Raw genomic sequence first — 26885 nt, 5'->3', positions numbered from 1 at the left:
TATATTTTTTTAATTTCATTTTATTTAGTAAATTATTTTTTTCTTCAGACACTATAAAAATGTTTCCTGTAGATTATCATTTTTTTGTGGTTATTATGAACAAAAATAATGCAGCTCTCTATTATTACAACAACGTACCATTTTGCAGATTTTTAAAGAACTTTTAACCAGCAAATTCGTATTGCTTTCTAGAAAGGGGATGGGGGTACAGTGTAACAAACCTTATAATATCTTCATTTTTTCGCAAACTGTTTTTTTTTTTTAAATTTTTCATAAGATGTATTTCAGAATGAAGTAATATTTATACTGCAGTTTGCACATTTCATTTGCAAGAAATTCGACTGGCGATTTTTGTATGCAGCGTGAAAGTTGATTACAATTTTATTAGTAAGATTATTATCTCTGTCTGTTAAGTAGAATTCTTCACGTTTACCGCATGTAATATTTTAATCCATATTTTACATGTTCACAGATTTTTAGTGCAAGTATAACTGCACCAATGATTCGCCTATAGTAAGAATCTTAACAGAATTAATGTGAAAGTCTAATACGGATCTTTTTTAAATTTGACAGTTTATATATGTTTTAAAATTTTAGGGTCTGTAACTACATTTTCGTGACACCTCATTTTCAAGAGATAAACATTGATTTTCAATGATCGAGTCAAAATTTTACGAATTGTGGTTATTACACTGTATAATTTCTAGGAATACAATTATACACGAGAATTAAATTAAATTACTGTCTCGCGTAAATATACGAAGAAAGGGATATACAGTTAGCACTTTATCTAATGTATAACGAAAAATAAACACAAAATAGGCACAGAAGTACTCTCTATAAGAAATTGAGATATACCCCGAGCTGAATACATCCTTTAAAATGCAGCTATTAGTTTTTTCTTCAACGAATAATAAAAATAAAGATATGGATTGGTATCATACTAGATTTACTTACGACACGAAAAGTGACTAAATGCACTCCAAGAGCCATTCCTACAAGTGGTGCTATAATTATCTCCTTGTGGCTCATACCCAGGAATGCAAGAAAAGATAGCAATAGACCCTTCCACCTGTATTGTTTGGGAAGTATTCCAAAAACCTCCACTGATCACTGGTAAACTGTCACATGTTCTTACTGAATAAAGAAATCTGAACAATTGTATATGAGTTGTAATTCATATGCTACAGATAACTACTTTTTTTTGTGACACCTCATTTTCAAAAGATAAACATTGATTCTTAATGAGCGAGTCAAAATGTTTACAAATTGTGGTTATTACACTGTATAATTCCTAGGAATACAATTATACACGAGAATTAAATTAAATTACTGTCTGGCGTTAATATGCGAAAAAAAAGTGATATACAGTTAGCACTTTATCTAAAGTATGAACAAAAGTAAACACAAAATAGGCACAGAAGTACTATTTATAAGATATTGAGATATACTTCGAGCTGAATTCATCCTTTAAAATGCTACAATAGTCCACTAATGTATTAACGTATTGCAGCTATTAGATTTTTCTTCAATGAATAATAAAAATAAAGATATGGATTGGTATCATACTAGATTTACTTACGACACGAAAAGTGACTAAATGCACTCCAAGAGCCATTCCTACAAGTGGTGCTATAATTATCTCCTTGTGGCTCATACCCACACATGCAAGAAAAGGTAGCAATAGATCCTTCCACCTGTATTGTTTGGGAAGTATTCCAAAAACCTCCACTGATCACTGGTAAACTGTCACATGTTCTTACTGAATAAAGAAATCTGAACAATTGTATATGAGTTGTACTTCATATGCTACAGATAACTACATTTTTGCGAACATTAATTCTTAATGAGCGAGTCAAACTTTTCGCGAATTGTTGTTATCACACTGTATAATTCCTAGGAATACAATTATACACGAGAATTAAATTAAATTACTGTCTAGCGTAAATATGAGAAAAAAGTGATATACAGTATGCACCTTTTCTAAAGTATGAACGAAAATAATCACAAAATAGGCACAGACGTACTACTTATAAGATGTTGATATATACCTCGAGCTGAATACATCCTTTAAAATGGAATAATAGCTAAAAATGAATTAACTTATTGCTGCTTTTAATTTTTTCTTCAACGATTTATAAAAATAAAGATATCACACTAGATTTACTTACTCTCGTAAGATGCCTGAATTGAGGAATTATAAAGGACGGAGAACCTCCATGTTTCAGCACCAAATTCAGCAGATCTTGTCACGACATAATCGAATTCACATTCCTTGTCTCCGGTACACAGTTCTTTTACTTCGGCCGAAATATTTGCAGGTAAATCAAATGTCGGACGAAAAGATAATTTTTGATAATCATTGTAGGTCTTCCAAGGTCCATACGTGAACAGTGATTCATTTTCAGCTATTCTCCCTTTGAAAGAAAACATTTATGTATGAAAAAATTACAAAGTAGCATTGATTGACTATGTACACATGGGATTATCTTACATTTATTCCCGAATCCATCATATATCTGTTCCGATGTTGAGTTTGAATGTAAAATCTCCAATGTCGGTGGTTTTAAATCATTGCTTGAGTCTTTATCATAATCTCCAAGAAGACCTCGTAGGTTTCCTGAAAAAAGGAATATCTCACTTATTATAAGCGTATTTATCCTCCACAAACACACACATTCGTGGAATAAAAAAAATCAAAAGAAACGGATTTTTTAAATTATTCCAAACTAATAATGCATTTCCTTGCATAGTGTACAAATAAACATAGGATAATTTCTAAGCATGTCTTCCATAAAAATGCATTACATTTATATGGTACTGGAATTTGAGAATAGAGTATCAAAGGAACGCAGGTATCACATGCTTCTTTAAAGGTTTAAGTAAATCTTAGAGTGTCAGCTACTTATATGCTACTAGCATATAGCAGTATTCCATGCAAAAATCAAGCATGATAGCCCATAAATGTACAAAAACGTCCACGCATAGTAAAAGTCTGCGATAGAGTCATCAGTCAAGAAAAGATTTCCAACCCTCAAATGAATGATTATGTTGAAATCATTATAAATAATTATTTATCGTTTAACAAGTGATAATACGAATTTTCTGTATTTTAGTCTTTAACCTATTTTCACTTTACACTATCCATTGTAGAATCCTGATCTCGATGTATTTTAATAACTTTCGGTTACTGATTATTACATTTTTAACAGTAAAATACTGTAATTTATTCATTGAATAAAAGTGATATCCTGTCACATTGTGAAAGGATATCAAAATGATAACCTGTCACAGTGTGACGAATATCAGAAGTGCGGGAAAACTCTCGATTTTCCTTCCCTTCACCACACGTTTTGTAAAAAATACTCCTAAACCTATTATAAGATAGAAAACGAGTTAATAAACCACTCTTTCTTCAAATAAACTCCGAAAGTTCCCCCAAATATGTTGCTGAAATTCATGATTATGTTTTTCACTTAGCAATGACGTCTCAACCGCTCAACTATGACGTCATGTTGCCTACGACTGCATAACAAAAACACGTAGGCAAAGGAAACATCATAGAAAAATGTAATAAACAGAAAATTCAATGTTTTGTAGTTGAATATGGAATTTATTTCACGAGTGGGACAGGATTTTTTTGTTATTTTCACGAGTGCGAAGCACGAGTGAAAATATAAAAAAATCCTGCCTCACGAGTATCTTCTATATATTATACTGTTTCAAAGAACAGAATTATGAGCTCATAAAGGTGTATAACTGTTAATTATTAACACCCGCCCTCAAAATTCAAGTCTTAAGGTATGTCACTCGTGAAATTTGTTAAATCAAGGATTTTTTAAAAAGTATATTTTGGATAAGCACTTATATAGTATGACTCAAAATCGCAGAGTAAATAGGAGGTCAGTGTGCATTTGACTGATATTTGGTACAATTGGGTTGACCTTTTTGAACTTAAATTTCAACTCTTTGGTTTCCTACTTTATTCCTAATTATATTATATTAGATGTTTCCATGGCAATTTAATTTAATTTTACGTGAAATAGTTTGAATATTATTTTTCATTGAATAAACTTGCAAATTAATGCGAATTCATTATTGTGTGACCGTTTTGAATTAAAAAGTAAAAGTATAAAAAAGACTAAATTGGCAATAAAATATTTTCGTATATCAAGCTTTTCTCGAAATCAGTACTGTTAATTTTGAAATATTGGTCAAAATAAGTGATTTACAGGCAAAAACTGGTGTAAATTTTATCTTGACTTCTTTAATATATCTTCCTTTTTTTGGCAAAGTTTGTTGAGGGAAGGTGAAAAACTTCTTCTAAAAATATCATTTAAGACCTATTTTAAACACTCCCAGCAATATCATAACGGAAAATATTCTAGTAAAAGTATGAGGCTAAAGTTTGAATACAGTAAATTTAATGATTGTGCAGATTAGCAGAAATTTCTGCTAAATATTCTTCCACCACAAGAAATGGTCCCTCATAAATCTTGCTTCTTTGTTGATTTTTGAGCAGTTTTTGCGATGACTGTTACAAAATGTACACTGATGAATTTAAATATTTAATAAAAATGTGTTTTAATGAACATTTTTTGAAGTAAGAGGTTCTTAGTTTTGTAAAAAGCTGACGAGTGACATACCTCAAATTACATTGAATTTTCCCAGATATTCTTTGTAAAATAGGTCAAAGGTCAAATGAATGAAATCCCTGGTATTTTTCAAAATGTTTCATGACAATCAGTGCATATGCTCAATAGCATAGTATTACTCCTTAAATGTCAAAAATATGTTGTATATTGGCTCTTTCAACTTTTTAGTAAAGTAGGGCACAGGACAAATCAAGAGTCACAAGGTCAGTAACTATGGCAATTTACAAATGCCTTAGTGTCAAGCGATAAATGTGCAAAATATCAAGTCCACATCTCTAACAATTCTTGACATACATGGTAAAAAAGACAAACAGACCGACGAACAGGAGAACAGACGCCGGGTAAAGTCATCCCTAAGTGCCCCTCTGCTCCGCAGGCGACACAAAACGTACAAAGACGGACACACAGACCAACTAACAGGCAGACAGACGCCGGGTTAATTTACCCCTTAGTGCCGCTCTGCACCTCAAGCGATATAAAAGCGTACATACCGAACAGTGAACTATTTCCTATCACAGGAAGAATATTCAGCATATTGGAACTTGCTATGGCTTTGAAGGAGATACCGAATGAGGTAAAAGCTATAATAAATTCCTTGTTGGTTCCATTAACGCTTATTGAATTAGTTGTAAACTGCAAAACTGTAACACCTAAAATAGATTGGATAAAAGACATAATTACATTTTTAACAGTGACAAACTCTAATTTATTCATTGAATAAAAGTGATATCCTGTCAAGGTGTGGAAGAATATCAAAAGTGCGGGAATACTCTCGATTTTCTTTCCCTTTACCAAGAGTATTTTAAAATATACCCTTTGACCTGTTATAAGATATAACACGAGTTAATAAACCATTCTTTCATGAAAAAAAAACTGCGAAAGTTCCCAAAATATGTTGCTGAAATTCATGTTTACAATGTTTTTCACTTAGCTATTACGTGTTAGCCGCTCAACTATGACGTCATATAGCATAAGACAGCATTACAAAATGCATTACAAAAAGACGTAAACAAAGGGAAAAACAAAGAAAATGTAATAAACAGAAAAATCAATGTTTTGTGGTTGAATATGGAATTTATTTCACTCGTGAGACAGGATTTTTTTTATATTTTCACTCGTGAAAATAAAAAAAAAATCCTGTCCCACTCGTGAAATAAATTCCATATTCAACTACAAAACATTGAATATCTTCTACTTACCTGTTATTTTTTATTCTATAATGAGGAAATTTTTTTGCATACATATTTTTTTTTAAAGAAAATGCTTAATATTTTTTTTCATTTGTTCTTCATAATGTGGTGATTATAGATAAAAAGTTAGAAAGTATTGAAGTTTTATACAGCAGTTGTTCATGTATATAATTTACCTTCCACTTGACGATGATTGGTCTCATTAAAATCAATTCTATTCCCATTAACTAAAACATCTGCAATTCTGATCGAGTTTAAAAGGACCTCCACAACAACTGAGCTGTATAAATCTTGTGCTGCCAAGGCAGTGCATCTACTTGCACTTATCAAATTACCTTTGTGAATAAATAATCAATTGTAAAAAAATTAAATCATGTTCTTATGAATTGTTTTTCAATCAATAAGTTTAGTTTTTGAAAGTTTTCTATTTATCCATATGTTGTACATATATTAGTATTCTTAACGTGAACATACCGTTCTCTTCCCGAAACTGTTCAAACCGCACCTGACTTTGAAAGGATCCGTCTACAGTTTTCGAAAGCATAAATTCTCCTACACCATTAAATGTATATTTAAATCCATCAAATGTAGTAATATGGGGGTCTCCCTTAATTTGGGCTACAAAATAAGTATTGCATTACTACCCAGCCAACAAGAACTTCATGCATGTAAATGTACAGAAGAGTGACTATTCCCCTCCGCGTCCCATATATATATATATATATATATATATATATATATATATATATATATATATATATATATATATATATATATATATATATATATATATAAAGCACAATTTACAACAATTCTCAAACTAACATAACTGCCCTAAGTAAAGAAATATTAATACAGAAAGCACAAAGAAATTCACTTTTACATGGATACCCACTTCCGCCCAAGCCCGGGGTTGAACTCTCGACCTACGGAATCTGTCTCCTAGCAGTGCAGGAACAGCGCACTAGACCGCTCGGCTATCTAGGCAAGTTAAAAAACTTGCTTTCGATGCCGCTGGAATTCTCGCGGCGCTGCCCTACAGGGCACAAAAGCCCTATATATATATATATATCTGTGTAAGACTCCAAAGTACAATGGTCATGCCAAAGACACCAAAATCCAACTGTCAGTCCATAGTACAATGGCTCGTTTCAAACGAGAAGCGATGCGCTAGGTGCGATAGTATGCCACACCAAAGGTAAGATGTTGCGGAGGAACAATCAACGTTGATGACGTCACAATTATCGACCTCAATCTCAACGCCGTTGTCCTGCATTCAAAAACAATCATATCAGAATTCGTCCTTGAATACGATTTTACTGATTTTGCGTATTACTTGCACCTATCATATATTTTAGGACTAGTCCTCAACCGGTAGGGGTAAGTCATTGAACACTGGTACACTGATAAAGCGTTACTTCGACCCCACCTGATAGGGGTTTAGGGTTTGACCTCGCACTCTATGTCACTTGCTTTGGGTTAGTCTAGCACTAACTAAAGATATTTATGTTAAAGTTACACATTTTTGACTGATTAGGATTAGTCTTGCATCTTTCCGTAAAATCTCCTTGATATTAATATTTATTTGCTAAAATAAAACCTAGGCCTGGCACGAAATCTAAATTTAGCTCAGTAGTACCATGACGTCACAAACGTAAACTGTTTTTTCTGGTCCGTCGGGCCTTGGCATTTCAAACCATCAGGATTCGGCGTAGACCATCGGACTTCGGCTTGACCATCAGACTTTTGAGTCTCATATCACTTTGGAGTCCTACATATGTGCAAAGGATGTCTTAATCGTTTTATTTCCATTTCGATTCTTTTTTCTTTTCTTATGAAAGGATATGTTTTTTTTTTATTCCTGATGTGCATACATGAAATCAAATTAACCAAGAAGTTCACCTGGTTGAGGAGGAACGTAGTTAAAACATGAACTGCGTTGCCTATGCTTGAAGTAACTCGAACACATATTGGAATCATTGCATTTGTTATCTTTGTACACGTTTGGAGAATATCGGCAACAGTGAAGGAATGGTAAGACGTCGAAGTAGAAATGTGTAATGTACGGTTGCGTGTTTTGTCCACCGACGTAATGATATCGCTGGAGACTTCCTCCTTCCTTCTCTCTTGAGACCATCAGATTATTTGTGACATCGTAACAACACAAATTGTCTATTCCGTCAGGTCTAATGAAATGAAATAAATAATTCATACATATAGTATTCCTTTCTCAGGAAAAATATGCACTCGAGAAAAATGAGATAAAAATGTGCAATTGTTAACGTTCTATATATTTTCCTGTAGTAAGTCTTCCCATGCATACTAAGAAGAACGTTTAATTTCATATTGTTGCATTTTAGTACGTCACAATCAATGTGTAATTGGCTCTTGATGTGACATGAATGGGCGGCAATCATGAACTATTTAAATTCTAAAGGAAAAAATACAAACAAAAACATCGTCATATCTTCCAACAAAATGTCTTAGCATATCTTACCCCAAATTCAGAAATCGGACACAGTGTTTTGCTTCTTTCCTGTTCACACAATTACCAGTACGCGAGAACACAGACGGCCGCGTCAACATGTTACAATCTGGATCTGGCTGGAATCGGACTATATCCAGTAGAGCTTGGCCCAGAGTACACGGACAGGGTTGAACATCATTGGTCGGCAGTTGAGGTAATTGTGTCTCATTCTTAAGCCATACATTACAGAGTTTTTGAGCTTGATCTGGGGGTAGGGCTAAAGGGAATATGTCAGACCAAATTCCTCTATCAGGTCTACAAAAATGAGAGGTTAAAAATTACTCTCTTTACTCTGAAACATACCATCTGAAGGGAACTTACAGTCCTATTATTTTTGTATTGCCTGCAGAGCGGTATTTAAGGATAACTTTATCCGACGTCTTTCTGTCTGTCAAACTGTCCATCCGACCGTCCGTCCGTCTGTCTGTCTGCCCTTCTGTCACAACTTATATCTCGAGAACTGTATAAGGTTAATATGTGATATTTTGCACACATATAGTTTGGCACTATTGTTTTTGTATTTCATCATGCCAACCGACTGAGCTATCCTTGATCCTTTCTTCTGATCTAATTTTTAAAGTAGTTGACATTGCCAATACGAAATTTCATTTTGATAATAAGGAATAAGTCTATGCTATTTAGAATGTGCATTTTTTTTTGTCATAAACCATTTTGAAAAAAAAAAAATATCAGCTTTACAGTACACTTGACCATGATGGTTGACTTACTTTGCAAAATATATTACAGGGTGTAAAATTTAACATGTATTTTGAATTAAGAGAGATGGGGATTCGATAATTAGCAACTACGGTAGTGTATATTTCTAGAATAAGCATGCTAGGCTTCACGGTCTTGCATTTTAGGAGAACTGCACGACCCAGCATTCGGGGGAAACTACTTTAGATAGACTTTACGATAACAATTTCGCCGTGACATTAAAAAATGGCCTTTCTTGTTTGATTCTGAAGTTTGTTTATTTATTGTGTATCTTACACAATAAAAACTTTGATAATATAATGTAAGATTTTATACTTCTAGCTTGCGAGTTATACCACCTTCCTGGATAAGACCGTCAATCTCAATTTTTTTTCTTCAAAATTTTGTTGGAGAGTTCAATAAGTGGTTGGTACAATGCAGTTCCACTCTAATAAGATTTTATTTTAAATCTATAAAATACTATTCACAAAAATTATAACTCTAACTATCAGACTCCAGTCTCGTAAAACATTAAAGAATTTATTGTTTATCAGCAAACTAGTTATGTTTAACACAATTGATCATATTTCATTGAAAATGTCAAAAGGATAAGACAAAAGTCCTTTAATTTAAGATAATCTCCTCCTTATATACTCAGAAATTTTAACATTTCCAAAATAAAGGTACAGTAATTTTCAAAAATCAATTAGTTCTGTCAAAGACTGAAAATTCTTGATACGCAAAATATAGTTCTTTATATACAACATTAAGATTGTTTGGAAAATCTACCACATTCTTTAAAAAAAATGAAAATATGAAAAACTTTTTAAAAATTATACATTTTGTTGATCAGATAGCTGCAGAACTGGAGCTCTCTGCTTGAGAAAATTTGGACAAATAAAACACAGGGCACAAATCCATGTAAAACCTTCGATTTACGCCGCCCATTTTTTTTTTTTTTTTGTTGCTCACGTAAAATAACCTACAATCAATCAATAAATCTTACTTACTGATCATAACTTTGAGCAGCAGATGTTACTCTTATCGCTAAAGCAGAATCACTTGTTTGTAAAAGCACTGTTGCTGATCCCAAGGAACGCTGGATACCCCTCTGAAGAATCTGACTTTTCCACGTCAAATGACGATTGTTGTCCACCTAAGAAAATTCACGTTAGCACTGAATTTTTTTTTTTTTTGGTTGAATGCAGAAAATCATCTTGTGTTATTTTACTTCTCATTAATTTTGATATTTAGTATAATCATCTTACTACTAAAGAAAAGAGATAAATATCCACAGTGTCGTTCTGCTCAAGTTCTACAACATATGGGTCCCAAGATATTGACTGCTGTCCAATGAACCATTCAGGATAGTTTTCTCTGAAGACTCTTTGTTTGCTGTTTGCAGGGTTAACTAAATTAACAATACTAAACTAAGTGCTGAAACACAATGACTGTTTAGAATTTTTTGAGACATTGTGTTTATTCTTATTTCTATATCGATTTTGATGAAAATTGTCATATACGTTTTACAAACACCAACAATTAACATAACTAAGATATGGTTTAGATAAGTAATATAGACTGTGAATGTCTAGACCAAGGAAAAAAAATCTTTATAGAGTTCACTTCCAGTCGTGAATTTTCCTATCATCAAAATGATAGTTATCTCTCTTGATCTCGGAAAAACGTAAGAGATTTAGATTTCAAATTCCTATAAGTATACTGTAAAATCACATATTTTCGAGGGATCCAAAATTCGTGGTTTGAGGAAATTATATTGGTTCAGTGGGGATTTTATTTCATGATTGACGAATTGTTCAGTAGAAATATATGTATGAAATGGCATTTCGTTGTGGACATAAATTCAAGGGTCTTTCCATACCTCGAAAACCACGAAAATTAAACTCTACCAAAATTGATGATTTCCCAGTAAGAAATATTGGATATCTTGAGGAGGAGAAAAAATCATTTGGATTAAACGCGTCATTCGTCACTTCCAGTTGTCACAGAAAGTTATTTTAAAAATTGGAATTTTTTTTTAACTAAAACTTTCATCAATTTATTGCATCTCTGTTTTGAAGTATGTTAGATTCCATCTGAAACAAAAATGTCAGCTTTCCGTTACATGAGATAAACGACGGTATTCTAATGTTACCTTTTCTTAAACATTACCTATGAAGTATTTGTATCTATCAATCATGATCATATAATTCAAATGATCCCATTACAAAAAAAAGTCGCCCACTTGGCGCAATGGTTAGAGCGTCTGAAATTAAACATGACAGAAAAAGAATATTTCGTTTTAAATAACAAGATTCACAAATTTTGACAAGGCCTACTTACCGACTGTGTAGAGACCATGAAAGAAATTTGTCACACCTTGGTTCTCAATTTCTATCCTTATGACGATTTCACCCGTGCAATTGAAGACAGGAGTAATGCAAACCATGCTGAATTTTGATTTTCTTTCACATCTGTATTTTCTGGATCCCTGGAAAGTAGCCGTTATGTTTGCAGAGTCTTCAATACATGTACCACTTAGGACTAAATACTGTCCCCCTAACATTGGGCCATGTCCTGGAGAAATCGTCAGATTTCCTGAAAGAACCCCAGAATAAAATATATACTTCAATAAGTTCATCTGAATATCAAGAGCTATTCAACACTTTGTTTGACATTTTCAACCTTATGATATTCCTTTTTTCTCTTTTTTTTTCTGTAACATTGTGTTCTAGGTGATGATAATGATAATGTTTTATGTAAATATAGGATATTTCGAAATATCCTCGTTCCAACATCAAATAAAATTCCATACAAATCCTCAAGTTCCAACCTCAGCTGCGAAAGTTAGAAAAAAAATGCACTTAATCGGCACTTTGAAGTAAAAGTTGCGGGTCCTTCTTGTGTGACCTTTTAAAAAAACGAATTCCCGTGTCAAGGCAGGTGTTGGAACGGTGTGTTCCCATTTCGCCTTAACTGTGAAATACAGGTAAGAAAAAGTTAAAAAGTATTAAGGCGAAATGGGAATTTTAGTACTTATACGAGGGTTGATCCAAAAGTAATGTCACAACTTCGATAAAATTACTACTAGGCAACGTAAATTATCAAAATTATACATGATGGTAGCTACATATATTTCAAACCAGTCCTGAAAAATTCAAATTGAAATGATTTATACTTTTCAAAATATCGAATTATATACAAAGTGCTATTATGGTAGTCGCCGCAACTCAATAACGTCATATAACGGATATGCGCCGTCACACAGTTTAAAAAACTCTTCCCCATCGTTTCATTAAAATAATTTATATTCATAATCACATTCAGACATGTTACTTTTTTAAAGAATAATTGTCACCAATTGTACACTCTATCAGTAATTTAGTCCTTCATCAAAATTATTTGAACAGTACCATAAGACAAACTTAAAAGTTTCTCATACAATGTATCACTCAAACCGCGTGACACGAATCTCTTTTTTTTTTTTGAAAAGGTGGAGGCTATTGAACGTTTCCACCCGACCTCGTAACTTTCGGTCTTTCTGTCCTCAGCTAATCAGTTAATTACCAACGACCCACCCAAAATGTTTGAAACCATCTACGAACAAGTCTCGTTTTTACATTATTTCCTCTGCGAGTCTGATTTATCATCATAACTGTCTCTACTGGCGATTTCCCGATTTTGAAAGAAAAACGCATTGCAGCTCATTTCGGCGTTTTATTCCATTTCGACATTTTCTTTCTTCAATGCATCAGATATAAACAGCAATGTTTATGATGAAAAACAATGCCATTTTTTTTTTTAATGAAGACTAAAAATTGTCGTCATTTTGTATTTTTTTTTAAATATTGGGCGATTCGACGCTTTTTTAAATGCTTTTTTAAATGTGTGTCTCTTTTTTATTCTAACAATATACACTTTAAAACGTGACGTATAGTTTTGACGCGGCGACACCCCCTATGTTTTAAATTTAAAATTTTTAAATCTTAATTTAAATTTAATTTTAATTTAAATTTAAATTTTAAACGTCTATCAAATGAATTCAATTAAACATTATCAAATGAAAGTTTCAATTTTGATTAGATTTCTTTTTCTGTATCTTTTGGTGCATTATATTTGATAATGCGACGCCAAATATTAAAGATATGGACACAGTGACATTACTTTCGGATCAACCCTCGTACTAGTAAATATTATTACTGGGTTGACATAAAAATTTAATGTTAATTTTTTTAGATTGAATTTAACAGTTAATGGGAATTTATAAATACAATAAATGAAATAATTCATGTTATACCAAAAAAAAAAATACCAAAAAAAAAATTTTATGCTAAATATATTAAATCTTCATCACCTTATTTTATCTGAGAGCTTACTCAGGCGAAATGGGAATGCTAAATTTTACAGTTAAGGCGAGATTGGAACAAACCGTTGGCACGATAAAGATCCATCGATCGCTGCTCATACTTTGTCCGCCTTTTATAAGAAAAGGTCCGGTCCGTATAAGACATATAAAGGGTTGACACTCCCCCACGGCACCTGATCCCAACTCTGATGTGTTTGAGGTCCGTGTTTACTCTGTTCTTATTTTGTATTGACTTTTGATCTTGAATACTCCATATATTTCATACAGTGGGATATTTCATTTTTAAAACGTGCCCTTGACATTATAGTCAATATGTAGCAGAAGGGTATAGACAGCACTAAAAATTAACACTGCGCACAGTAATTTTTTATGCGAAAGAACAAAATATGTTCAGGAAATGGACGTGTCATTTTTTTTAAAGCAAGTGATAAGTAAATTTGTATATTACATATCAGAAACATATATCTTCAAGATATACTTCACGGATATAAATATATTCATTTGTGTATTTCGTATTGATATTAGGGGAATCCTCTAGGTCTTTTGCATTTTGCTCTAAAGCCCCCGTCGGTCCCCTTAAAATTAAATTCACATCTACATAACTACCTTCGGTGTTGCATTTCCCCGTGGTAATAATGGAGGAGTCTACTCTAAAGACAAATTTCCCTGGTATACCAACGTTTGACATTTTGTCCACATTCACAATATCATTAAGCATGTAATAAGTTACACCATCTCCAGAGTTAAATCCAACCTAAAGAATGAAGAGGGAGAATGTTAAACCAATAATTGAACTGAATTAAAATCAGAAAAATATCATAATTACGAAAATTTGGCATTATATAATATGTATATTACGTTTTGCAAACTGTAACTTGTTAATCATTTAATCGATTGGAATGTTGCTAATCGGTCATTCAGGATAATTGAATCAAAATTAATTTGAATTTGAACAAACTTTTTTTCAAATTTTTATTTTAAGAAAACCTCTGCACAATAATAAGCTCACTGTTTAAAGACTATGTCAGATCAGGGACCCATATACTACGTGTATATACTACGTGTATCTAATATAAATATAAAAAAAAAAAAAACAACTTGCTTTCGATACCAATGGAATTCTCACATCGCCGACCTTCACATGGTCATTGAGAATGGAAGTGAAATACAGTTATTTGGACATAAGTTTTACTAGAGGATCGTTAATACCAATGCATGTTATTGAACGCAAGTTAAATTAAGTATTTTTTTACCTGCATATATAGCAGAGTGGTGTAATAATAATTACGACCAGTAGGAACTAAATTACAATGAGATAGGTAGAATATAAACTGGAGTGCCCTGTGGCCTTCAAAAGTACCTGTTCTTCAGTTCCTCCCCATTGAATTTGTTCGTAATTGAAAATAACGAATGAATGTTGTCCATCTGATATCAGAATCGATTGGAAAGTGTTTGTCTGAAATACCAGTGATACATGATTAATTCATCACCACAATCATTTTATTGTTCAAATGCATTGAAAACTGAAGGAAAATTTTGTTTGATTTTACATCTTTTATAACATAATTCTTGTATGTTTTTTGACAAAGACAATGTAATAATGGATTAATTAATTGATTTATTGTTAAATGTTTTAGGTCCCCGTTAGAAAATTTTTCACTCATATAGAGACGTTACATCATATTTAACTAGGTAAAAATATTTGTATTAATATGCAAGCATTTTGAAGTAGTGTGAATTCAAGTTTATTCAAACCCTTGTCCCCGGGGTAGGTTAGGACAACAATTTTGGAACAATTTTTTTTCTAAGAAAATGGAGAATTGTTTTTAAATCCAAAGGACTCTCCATATGCCTAATAAAAATAAACAAATAAACATAAGCTGTGCAGAGTTACTTTATATTTTCTTTTACAATCTTGTTTAATATTATAAAAAGTAAATGAAAACTTGTTTCGAATTTTTCTTTACCTTCGAACAAGGTGAAGAGTAGCATCCAAAAAAAGGGACACGTTCCCAGGTCACAATGAATATCCACGAAGCTCTGAATCTGTAGAACTGAGAGAAAGAACCACGAACTTCTTCGCTGACCCTTTCTAGTAACGTAGGGTTAATGAGCTCCCTGTACCAAATGGTCCCTGTGTATGTCGTATCAATATCTGCCCAGAACGGAGCTATAGTTCCAACACCGTCACCAATGGGAAAGGGTGTGGTCGTATATCCTTGTATGGCTTTTTGAAATGAGATAATTCCATTTACGTTTACCTAGACAGGGGAAAATAATAAACTATCATTAAAGAAATCCTTCCACTTTACACCTTACTTTTAACATACTGAAAATAAATGTATGTTTGTTGTATCTTTGATATTTATTTATCACAGATAGGTAGAGATTGATATACACTACTTGTACTCCCCTCTCTTTTGTGAACCGCTAATAATTACACATTATTTGAGCCAGTAGACATTCTGTGAGCGCACCTAGTAAAGTCTTTTAAAAAATGTACAAAGGAATGTATAATATTTCAAGACAAAAAAAGAAGAAGAATATTTCCGTGTTCAGAGATTAGTCATAAAATCTTGCTAATGTTATTACCGGTATAGTATTGTCCTTTCTGACATAATTTATTTTTCAAATAAAATCTGCAACATGACGACTTTAGATATTTTTTATTATACAAGTAGAAATGTAAAATTGTACTTGAGGGTTTCCTTTTATCTGTGTAATTTTTGAATCAAAGAAGGTGTCAACCATTCGATTTAGTGTTAAGTCCTAAGGGGTTATGTTTATAGTTAAAGTATGGTCAATTGGTCAAGTAAATAAATAAATTACATAATTAGGAAGTGAGAAGATTAACCGTAAATTAAATTTTTATGCACGGATATAGATTTTGATTGGTCAATACCTGTGCAGGGAAGCGTGGAGTCTCCGATATAGATTGTTTCCCCTACTGGGATCCATCTGATCGGAGACGGCAATAAAACAAGTTACACTTTATTTACGCTTTCCCTGGTTATATATATTTTACAGTCATCCCAAACCGTACTGGACAGGGGACTGGGTCAAAAGGGTCCCTCACTGCAAGCGAGTTCCCCAAGGTTAAATATACAGTCGAAATTAGACACGACAATTTTTGGAAATTCTTTCTTTTCAAAACCAGTCAATATGTCAATTCCTGATTTCAACTTTTATAACCATTCCATATCTGATGTTTTAGCTAATGACCAAAAGGCACACCTTAGTTTAAAGAAAATCGCAGTTGCGGTGAAAAATGATAAGAAAATTTTTAGAACGTTAGCTGAACCGTTAGTAGATGGTCAAATACAGATCCAAGGTGCTTGGCCAACTACTTCGGACATAATCACATTGGTTTCATTAGGGGTGGCTGGAATTTGCTTGGTATTGTGTATTTTGTTATGTATAAAAGTAAGAAAAATTTCTACATCTCTATTAATTTTACAAGAAGTGCAACATGCAGCATCAGAGGAAGTCCCGTCATTTATTTATAACAAAATTGTTACCACTACTACTACTCTAAATGAAATTTCTGAATGGATAACTGAGTTTACTTGGAATCATGTCATGATAATTGTAGGCTTAATTGTTTTCATTATTTTGTTAGTTATTATTTGTATATTTTACAAGGCTAGGTCACAAAAAGGGTCAACAATTGCGCTAGAGGTGACATCTGGTGGGGATTGTATTATGGTTCCACTGGTACCATTGTCCTTATGTCCATCATATTACACAATTACTACTCCTTCTATTTTAGATATTTCTGCATCAAATTTTCCCTCATGTCATGTGACAGCCACTTGGTCAAATTTTTCAGTTACAGATAAACAAACCCAAACAACAATAAGAGTCCCTTCCAAATTCAAACTCAACCCCTTATCTCATCACAAACTCAGCAAACTCTTAAGACAACCATTTAGAGCATATATAGTTATTCTACACAATAACTATGCATTTTATTTGAATAAGTAAAATGTAGGACACTTGTCTTTTAAAATGACCGACACAGAAAAGATTAAAAGTTTTACAAAAAAAAAAAAAAATACAATTATGGAATCGCAAAACTTTACCATTTTTTTTTAACTTTTATAAATTCGCTACAATTTGTCTTCTATTTATGAAAATACAGTTGTATTTTTCAGATGATTTTGATGAGAATAAAAGTGTTTGTTTTACTCAAGGGTATGTTAATTTACATTGTATATATTGTACATTTTGTATATAATACTTTTTCTCAAAATAATGGCGATTTATTTGAATATCACGTTAATAAAAATTTGAACTTTCGAGGACGAAAGCAATTATAGCAAGGGAGAAAGTCGTCATGTTGCAGATTTTATTTGAAAAATAAATTATGTCAGAAAGGACAGTTATAACTAAATGACTCCTGATAATAGAAATAATGAGTTTAAACATTTTTATTTTTCTTATTTCATTAAGTTGTTTTTCACTTCTTTTAGTTTCTGTAATTATTTAATGGTTTTAATTTGCAAACAACAGATTAATTTGAATTATTTCAATGTTTTATAAACAAGACGATGTATATCAAAGAAGGACCTCTTTTGCCATAATGTACATGTATTATTTAATTGTTAACCTTGTTTCTAAAACACATAAATTGTTTAAAATGTTGAGATCAATAATGGTCAACAGTTAAGGATGTAAAAAGATGCCTTTTTCTTTTGGTGTGAGTTATTTATGACTATTAGATATTTTTTATTATACATGTAGAAATGTAAAATTGTACTTGAGGGTTTCCTTTTATCTGTGTAATTTTTGAATCAAAGAAGGTGTCAACCATTCGATTTAGTGTTAAGTCCTAAGGGGTTATGTTTATAGTTAAAGTATGGTCAATTGGTCAAGTAAATAAATAAATTACATAATTAGGAAGTGAGAAGATTAACCGTAAATTAAATTTTTATGCACGGATATAGATTTTGATTGGTCAATACCTGTGCAGGGAAGCGTGGAGTCTCCGATATAGATTGTTTCCCCTACTGGGATCCATCTGATCGGAGACGGCAATAAAACAAGTTACACTTTATTTACGCTTTCCCTGGTTATATATATTTTACAGTCATCCCAAACCGTACTGGACAGGAGACTGGGTCAAAAGGGTCCCTCACTGCAAGCGAGTTCCCCAAGGTTAAATATACAGTCGAAATTAGACACGACAGTATTCTTTGATTCACTGACACTAAATTAGTATCTAGATGTAATGGTACTTTTTCTAACAAATCATAAAATTTGCCTTTCCTACATGAAGCACAACCGACTTCCATTTTTGCTGAAATTGATAAATCAGTCTTTGCTCAAAAACATTCAAAAATCTTTTTTTTTTCCAATTTTTAACATTTCGCATCATCCAGATATACATCGATTTCAACCACATTCTTGTAAAATACTCCGTATAAATTCGATGAACATCAAGTACTGTACATAATACTCTGATATGAAATTAAATCATTTATATTAGAAAATGACTGCCCGTGAAGAAATTTAAAAAAAAATCACTAAATAAAGCATTAATTAGCAAAGATTGCATTGAAGTCTATAGGGTAAAATCATTATTTGAAAATAACAATTCAAGTAATAAGAATATCATTTAATGTTGCGATGGAAAGATGCAGTGAAAAATTAGAAATAGAATGACAACTTTTAATATTTTTTGCTCGGTTATTTTTTTTTCATTTTTTTAATTAATTAAAATTAGAGGGAAATAACTCTTACCAAAATTCAAGGTCATAAATAAGGACACATCACACTATCAATGCTAAGTGTAATAAACGGGATTAATGTCCAAATACACAGAGAATTCAACCCCTAAGCATCTTTTACGTATTCAATTTCATTGAATCTGTTGCTATAAGGGATTGGACACCTTAAGTCAATTAAAATCACATTACATTAATGATTTTTTTTTCACTCTTGGCCCAAATTTTAAACACATATCAGAGATGTCTTTGACTAGACTGATTTATGACTAGAAATAATCTATCGATGCAAAAGTGTCTGCAAAGTGTTATTCAACATTCCTCAATGAATCATTCTGAGGGCCACATTGTCTCTTACGACGCTCTGATATACATGAAAAAAGTGAGCTTTGGAAAAATATTTTGCTTAGTAGGACAGAATAATGTACTGTAATATAAATACAGTTTATGTCTTAATCTGTTTGAGATCTAATCATTTGCTTATAAATATCATTTACGATTGAAAGCCTTACATATGTAAGTTTATTTTTTTCTCTTGTATAGTGTTACAATGATTACTCATGCTTATACCGACGTAGTCACAGTACTATTGGTATCTCAAATGAACTAGAGCTTTTTTAATATAAATAATATTTTTTGTTTATTTCAGGGGGAGTGGGATGAATTCTGAAGAGTATGGTTTGTAAGGTGAACGAACAGTTGAACGAACTGGAATGTCATGATAAGTATTATTTATATTTTTATTGGAACAACAGTATAGAATACTAAGATAAGTTATATTTACAGTACTTTCTTTCGTTTGTAAGGTATTTATTGGAGTGGAAATCGAGTCTCGCAGCGACGAGACAGACACGCCTCTCTGTATAATTAATTCCTTCCAAACGAAAGAAAGTGTCTGTAAATGTCTTGTGTCATGGTCATTTGCATAGTAACTCCCTCGAAATCAAACTGCACGTGACATTACGTCACAGGCCTAGGTCCATCGTAGACGGTTCAAACAAATCAGAAAGTACGAAAGAGATGGTTGCATTGGAAAGTCAAGCGATGTTAAAGGAGTGTGCAATTGTATTTGATGGATTAATTTAAGCAGTATGAATTTTTCATAAAAACCTTAATGTACTGGAAACCTGGAACCGTCCGCAAAATGACCCGCTTCATTACTGTTACAACGGATATGGTTGCATGTCCGGAGGCGGAGGGAATCCGAATGGAGTACCGTAGCCACAGGTGTCAAAATTATGGAATGCATTGTGAAAAAGTCCGAATGCATACTTGTATATTATACGAACATGTATCAGCAAACATGTTATCGAGGAACCTAGTAAACAGGTACTTTTAAGAAAATCATCGAACTGCGCGTGTTTTCAATATTGACAGATTTAAATGATCTGTTTTCATTTGAGTATACATGTTTTTCGTGAAATGCTGTGTATTGTTCTTATTTTTGTTTAGATCTAAAGCAGTAAGCTAATGAGTTTACATGTATTCCTCTTGAAAATGTTTTCACGTAATTCAGTTTTCATTACAATTTTATATAACTGATTTATTAACCGATTTTGCAATTAATTGATAGGTTGACGTCCTAACAGTGTGTTTTTGACGTTCTGATAAACTGAAGCTCTTAAAGAAAGGAGTGATAAAAATTTTATTAAAGAAAAAATAATAAACATACGCTCTTGAAATTTAAAACATAGAAATTTGAGAATATCTCCACTATTTTTATTGTATTTTCCTATGAATCCTTTGGCCTTTCATTGTAGTACATGTACTCTATAAAAACAGGAAATTTCGTTAATTTAAGGAATTTTGAAATGCCCCCTCTGGTAACAAAACGGTAGAATATTGTAACGGTCTGGAGTAGACTTTATTTAATGAGTTTATTTCTTTACGATTTAAATATGTCAACACTTATAGGAAATATTACATGGGTGGATTAACTACACTACTACATTTCAGTCCTTTGATTATTTACTCAACGTGGTATTGTCTATTTATAGCACATTTGGCATCCTTGTTGTACGCATTTATACAGGGATTTCTTTATCCTATGAATTCATCTGCCTACCTTCAAAATCTTTGGATGTTACTGTATTTTACTTGATTATTTATGAGTTAAATAAGCGCCTGGCATAGCCATAATTGTACACGATTGCAGAACCCATGGAAGTTGTTTACATCCACATTTATTGGTTATTTTGTCTTTTCACATTTTAATTCCGTTTTGTTTTTATGATCCTCATTGTACAGCAGCCTTATTTGATGTTGTTTGACACTGCTTGACAGATCTCTGTACAGCGCTGTGATTGGTCGAGTGTCACCGTAAAGCATTTTTATTGGTTAATCCATGCCACATGACTACTTCCAAAAGTTATAAATATAAGTGCCTCGCGATTCTCTGGCAGATAAGTTGCATCGGCAACATATAGCAGTAGTAGCCCAACCTCAGGTGAGACAAAGTTCTGTAAATTATCTCCCAAAACACTGGACACCTTATGTTAGATTTTTAGAGATTTTTAACGCCAAATCAACTTTCCTTCCATTTTTATCCTTGAAAATACGGTTGACGTAGTACTAGGGACCAAAACAAATATTAATTCTATATTTAGATATCTATCCAATATAGATGTTTGTTTAACTACTGTTATTTCCTGTTGAATGGTCAATTTATAAACCTATTATTAAACTGATACCAAGCCTCGTCCTTACTGAGAAACATGAAACAAGAAAAAGGAGTGATCTTGAGAAGTGTTATGTAATTACTTTGTAAAGCCCCCATTCCAGGATGGCCATCCGTGGGGAGCTTACAATATTGTGTTTCTTACATATATTGTATCATATAGTATTACTCATCAAATATTTTAGCTTGAACAAAATGTAGTATTAGTAGTATGTGCATGCTTTACTTAAAAGTGCTAAAATTTTCATTTTCCTGTAAAATGCTATAGTAAATGTACCTATAATTTGAGACTGTCCCGCAAAAATACCTGGGCGGTAGGTTTCCCCCGAACATTGCATGTACACTGGAGTTAATGTAAGTTATTCAAGTAGTCACATAATTACTTTTAAACATTGCTAAAAATTTCATTTGAAGCAAAGTTGATTTATCAAATAAGTTTGGTAACCTCATTTCAAAACTGTAATTATCAAATTCTGTCTTAAGATATTGCTACTAATCCTAAAACTAAATCCTTAATTTATCTAAGAGGGTAAATATCTAATGTAAATCTAGATTATAAATGAAGGAAAACGCATTGTTGTCTTAACTTATGGAATTTTGTGAAATGTCTACATGTATATGATCATTACCCAGTTTGGACGTCATTTAGAGAACATTTGTTAAAAACGATATCATTTTTCAAAGTTAATTCATTTCGTCGTGTTCCTTTCATTGTCCTTTAAATTTTTGTGAATAAAGGCCGGTATACACGATGAGATTTGTAGTATAATACAAGTATTATAATACTTTCTTGTACACACGCTAATACATATCTTACACTACTGGCTTTTAAAACCCCTGTCCGTATGAAAATCCACTGTCTTTCTTTGTATCCTACAGCATTTTCACAGTAATCTACGGTATATCTACAGTATGCTACGGTATGCTAGCTCTGTATATACAGTAAATCTCTGTATGCCACTGTATGTATCCCCAGCATGCCACAGTTACATACAGTAGGCCCCGATACGCCTACAGTATGCCACTGTATGGCTACTGTTTCCTACAGACAACTACGGTAAACCACAGTATATGCCCCAGTACGCCCCTGTATATGTTCATTGAAGCAAAAAGAAGAAGTTTACACACTCCCAGAGCACTGTACGGTTACCTAAGATGTGGGATTATCAATTAAGTACTCAGAGTTACTTACCTAAGAAATTTTTGAACATTATTTTAAACACGTATTAGTATTTTTTTTAATGTGTTAAGAGATAAATTGTGTTCTTTTATAGCTCAGAAATAACTATGAAAAATTAATAAATCGTTGCTTCAAAGAATATTTATTTATCAATTTTTAAAATTAATTATTTAATTATTCTTTGGTTTGATTTATTAGTAACTTAATTTATTTATTTATTTTGCAAACACCTATTTAATGATCCATAAAAAATCCTTGGAGTGACTTTGTAACTTTTGAAAAAAAAATAAAAATAAAAACACGGCCAGGGTAATGCTGCATTTTGGAAAATTGTATTTTTTAAAATTGATATAGTTTCTTTGAAAAAAATAAATATAATTAATTAACGGCATAAAATGAATTATTTTAAAAACAAATCAATCAATTTCTTGACAAATACAGAGCTGCAAAGTAGACACGGCACAAAATAAATAAGGTGAAGTGGTAAGTGGAAATTAAATAAAATAAATGACTTTAAAAAAACAAAATTAATAAATGAACTAATTATTTATCTTATTTATTTATTTGTTTATCAATTTATCTACAAATTCATAAATAAACAAAATAAATAAAAAAATATTTATTTTTGTAATTGACAAGACAACGAAGTGATTAAATATACACATCCCCGAATTGATTTTTTTTAGTTTTATTTTTAAATGAAAATTATTTCTCCTAAAATATGCGACAAAGTATTTTTAAGCATATTAAAACAAATTTCAATTATTTTACATTCATGATGGATATCAAAGTAATCGTCAGAGTATGCACAATTTTTATTTGTCAATTGCAATTTCATATTTTTACTTTGTTTTGATTGAAAAAAAATCGGTTTTTAAAACCGTAACACGATTATGAAAGAACTTCAAAGCCATTGATTGTTTACAAGTGACATGGGGTACACAGTAATGACACCTATTGTCTTTTTCACTGACCACTATACCTTGTTTATTTTGTGACAAAGAGCGACCGTGCCCACTCTGCGGCTGTTTGAAATAACATTTTCTCTTTGTGAAAAAACCGCTTTTGTCAAACAAAACAAAATAAAATAAAAGTGTCAAAAAAGCTATTGACGGGTGAAGATTGTGCATAATGAGACAATTATTTTGATATCCAACACGGAAGTAAAATAATTCAAAGTAGTATAAATATGCTTCAAAAAGACTTTGAGAGACATTTAAGCGGAAACTTGTTTACATTAAATAAGCCAAATAAATCCAACTTTCGGGATTGTAATTAATTAATTTGTTTGTATCGTCAATTTTAAAAATAAATAGATAAATATATTGTTCCTTTTACAATGATTTAATACGTGCTTTAATTCAGTTTTATTTATTTATTCACTAACCATTTAAAATCAATTATTGAATTGATTTTAAAAACTTTTTTTTTAAATGCAGCATTACTTTTTTGTGTAGGTGTGTGTATGTGTGTGTGTGATTTTTTTTCCCAACAGGTACAAAAAAAGCTATTCCAAGTATTTTATGGATTAAATAGGTGTTAGAGAAATAAATAAATGGTAAATAAATAAAATTAATAATTTATTCATCACCATAAAAATGTCAAACTCTTTTATTATATTTTTTAAATTGACAATACAACAAAATAATCAATTATGTTATCCCCCAAAGTAAGATTTTTAAGGGTTTTTGTGTATTTATATTTTTATTCTAAACTATGTTACAAAGTATTTTTTTAGCATATTAAAACAAATTTCAGTTATTTTACGTCCATGATGGATATCAAAATAATCGTCAGATTATGCACAATTTTAATTTGTCAATTGCAATTTCATATTTTTACTTTGATTTGATTGAAAAAAAAAATAGATTTTTAAAACCCTAACACTATTATGAAAGAACTTCAAAGCCATTGATTGTTTAATTACCAGTATCATGGGGTACACAGTAATGACACCTATTGTCTTTTTCACTGATCACTATACCATGTTTATTTTGTGACAGAGAGCGCAGCTGCTTGAAATAACAATTTCTCCTAATATGAGAACCGATTGTTGTCATACAAAACAAAATAAAAGTTTCAAAACCTATTGACGGGTTAAGGTTGTGCACAATGAGACGATTATTTTGATTACCAACACGGAAGTAAAATAATTAAAAGTAGTATAAATATGCTTCAAAAAGACTTTGAAGCACATTTTAGGGTTATATTGTTTACATAAAATTAACCAAATAAATCCAACTTTCGGGTATACAATTACTAATTTTGTTTGTATATTCAATTTAGAAATAAAAAACAGTTTTTATGCAATGATTGATTACATGTACATGCAATTAATTAGATTAAATTTTTTTTAAGAACATCAATAAGTTAAAAAAAAAAAAACAAGAATTACCCCGGCTGTGTGTGTGTTTTTTTTATTTTTTTTTATACAAGTTACAAAGTCACTCCAAGTATTTGATGGATTAAATAAGTGTTCGCAAAATAAATAAATAAATTTATTAACTAATAAATCAAACCAAAAAATAATTAAATAATTAATCTTAAAAATTGATAGAAAAATATTCTTTGAAGCACTGATTTATTAATTTTTCATAGTTATTTCAGAGTTACAAAAGAACACAATAAGTTTCCTCACAATTTATTAAACATTACTACTATGTGTTTAAAATAATGTTCAAAAATTTCTTAGGTAAGTAACTCTGAGTACTTAATTGATAATCCCACATCTTAGGTAACCGTACAGTGCTCTGGGAGTGTGTAAACTTCTTCTTTTTGCTTCAATGAACATATACAGGGGCGTACTGGGGCATATACTGTGGTTTACCGTAGTTGTCTGTAGGAAACAGTAGCCATACAGTGGCATACTGTAGGCGTATCGGGGCCTACTGTATGTAACTGTGACATGCTGGGGATACATACAGTGGCATACAGAGATTTACTGTATATACAGAGCTAACATACCGTAGCATACTGTAGATATACCGTAGATTACTGTGAAAATACTGTAGGATACAGAGAAAGACAGTGGATTTTCATACGGACAGGGGTTTTAAAAGCCAGTAGTGATATAAGATTGTAAATAAACTATTATTCCCACGTGTTTTTTTCCTGCCATATTTCTCTCTCTGTCAAAATAATAAAAATGATAATAATAAGCTCTGCTTCTAGCATCTTTTTTTGTGGTAGCTACGGCTTGATATATTCCACAAGTCCTCTTTCCCTTCCCATAAAACCACGAGTTTTTCTATATCTTTACTCGAAAAGTCAGCCATTATTTTTTATACCATGTGCTTTATTTAGTAATGATATAAATAGTATGACCCCCATGTGAGTACATTTGATTGGTTGAAAGTGAAAGGTGAGTTAAGACTTGTAATAGGAAATAGAGCATTGCTCTCTATTATTAATACAGTTTTATAAGATTCGAAAAATCTTATGATACACATATTAAAAGTGTATACACAGTAAGATTTTGTTTTATAATACAAATCTTATACTACATATCTTACCGTATATACCGGCCTTAAAATTGGACAGCATTTGCAATGTTTATAGTGCATTTGTTGTCATTCAATATTCATTACAATATATCTTATATATTCATGAAATGGTATCATATATTCTGGGACACCCTGTATAAAAATGAAGAGTTTCGCTATTGCAGTTTTCACACAATAAAACCCGGTCGGTCCTCTTCATACTTAATTTTAGTCTTATTGAACATAAATGTTTAATGTACATCAACATTTATCATAATAACACATTTAATCGTCAAAATAACTTTTTAAATGCAGCTCATACAGCTTAAAAGTGTAAATGAGTGCGTTTTTAGGAGATGGTACTTCGTATAATTTGGATTTAGATG

At 31.7% G+C, this 26885-nt stretch overlaps 1 protein-coding gene across 1 annotated transcript in view; it reads right to left on the bottom strand.

The window, feature by feature from the left end:
* Positions 1-26885, bottom strand: part of LOC134263218 (protein mesh-like) — a 35242-nt gene that overhangs the window by 2708 nt on the left and 5649 nt on the right. Inside the window, exons 2-14 of the mRNA XM_062745533.1 lie at positions 15402-15695; positions 14795-14890; positions 14041-14188; positions 11412-11666; positions 10337-10479; positions 10079-10224; positions 8343-8627; positions 7748-8031; positions 6320-6463; positions 6022-6180; positions 5147-5305; positions 2495-2620; positions 2172-2417 (exon numbers count right to left, since the gene is read on the bottom strand). Of these exons, the coding sequence (XP_062601517.1) occupies positions 2172-2417; positions 2495-2620; positions 5147-5305; positions 6022-6180; positions 6320-6463; positions 7748-8031; positions 8343-8627; positions 10079-10224; positions 10337-10479; positions 11412-11666; positions 14041-14188; positions 14795-14890; positions 15402-15695 (2485 nt within the window). The remainder of the gene's footprint in view (positions 1-2171; positions 2418-2494; positions 2621-5146; positions 5306-6021; positions 6181-6319; positions 6464-7747; positions 8032-8342; positions 8628-10078; positions 10225-10336; positions 10480-11411; positions 11667-14040; positions 14189-14794; positions 14891-15401; positions 15696-26885) is intronic.

Source organism: Saccostrea cucullata, unplaced genomic scaffold (assembly GCF_032062105.1).
Source record: "Saccostrea cucullata isolate Sc308-1 unplaced genomic scaffold, CSIRO_AGI_Scuc_v1 ctg1595, whole genome shotgun sequence".
Taxonomy (NCBI): domain Eukaryota; kingdom Metazoa; phylum Mollusca; class Bivalvia; order Ostreida; family Ostreidae; genus Saccostrea; species Saccostrea cuccullata.
This window is presented reverse-complemented; position numbering and strand designations above follow the sequence as displayed.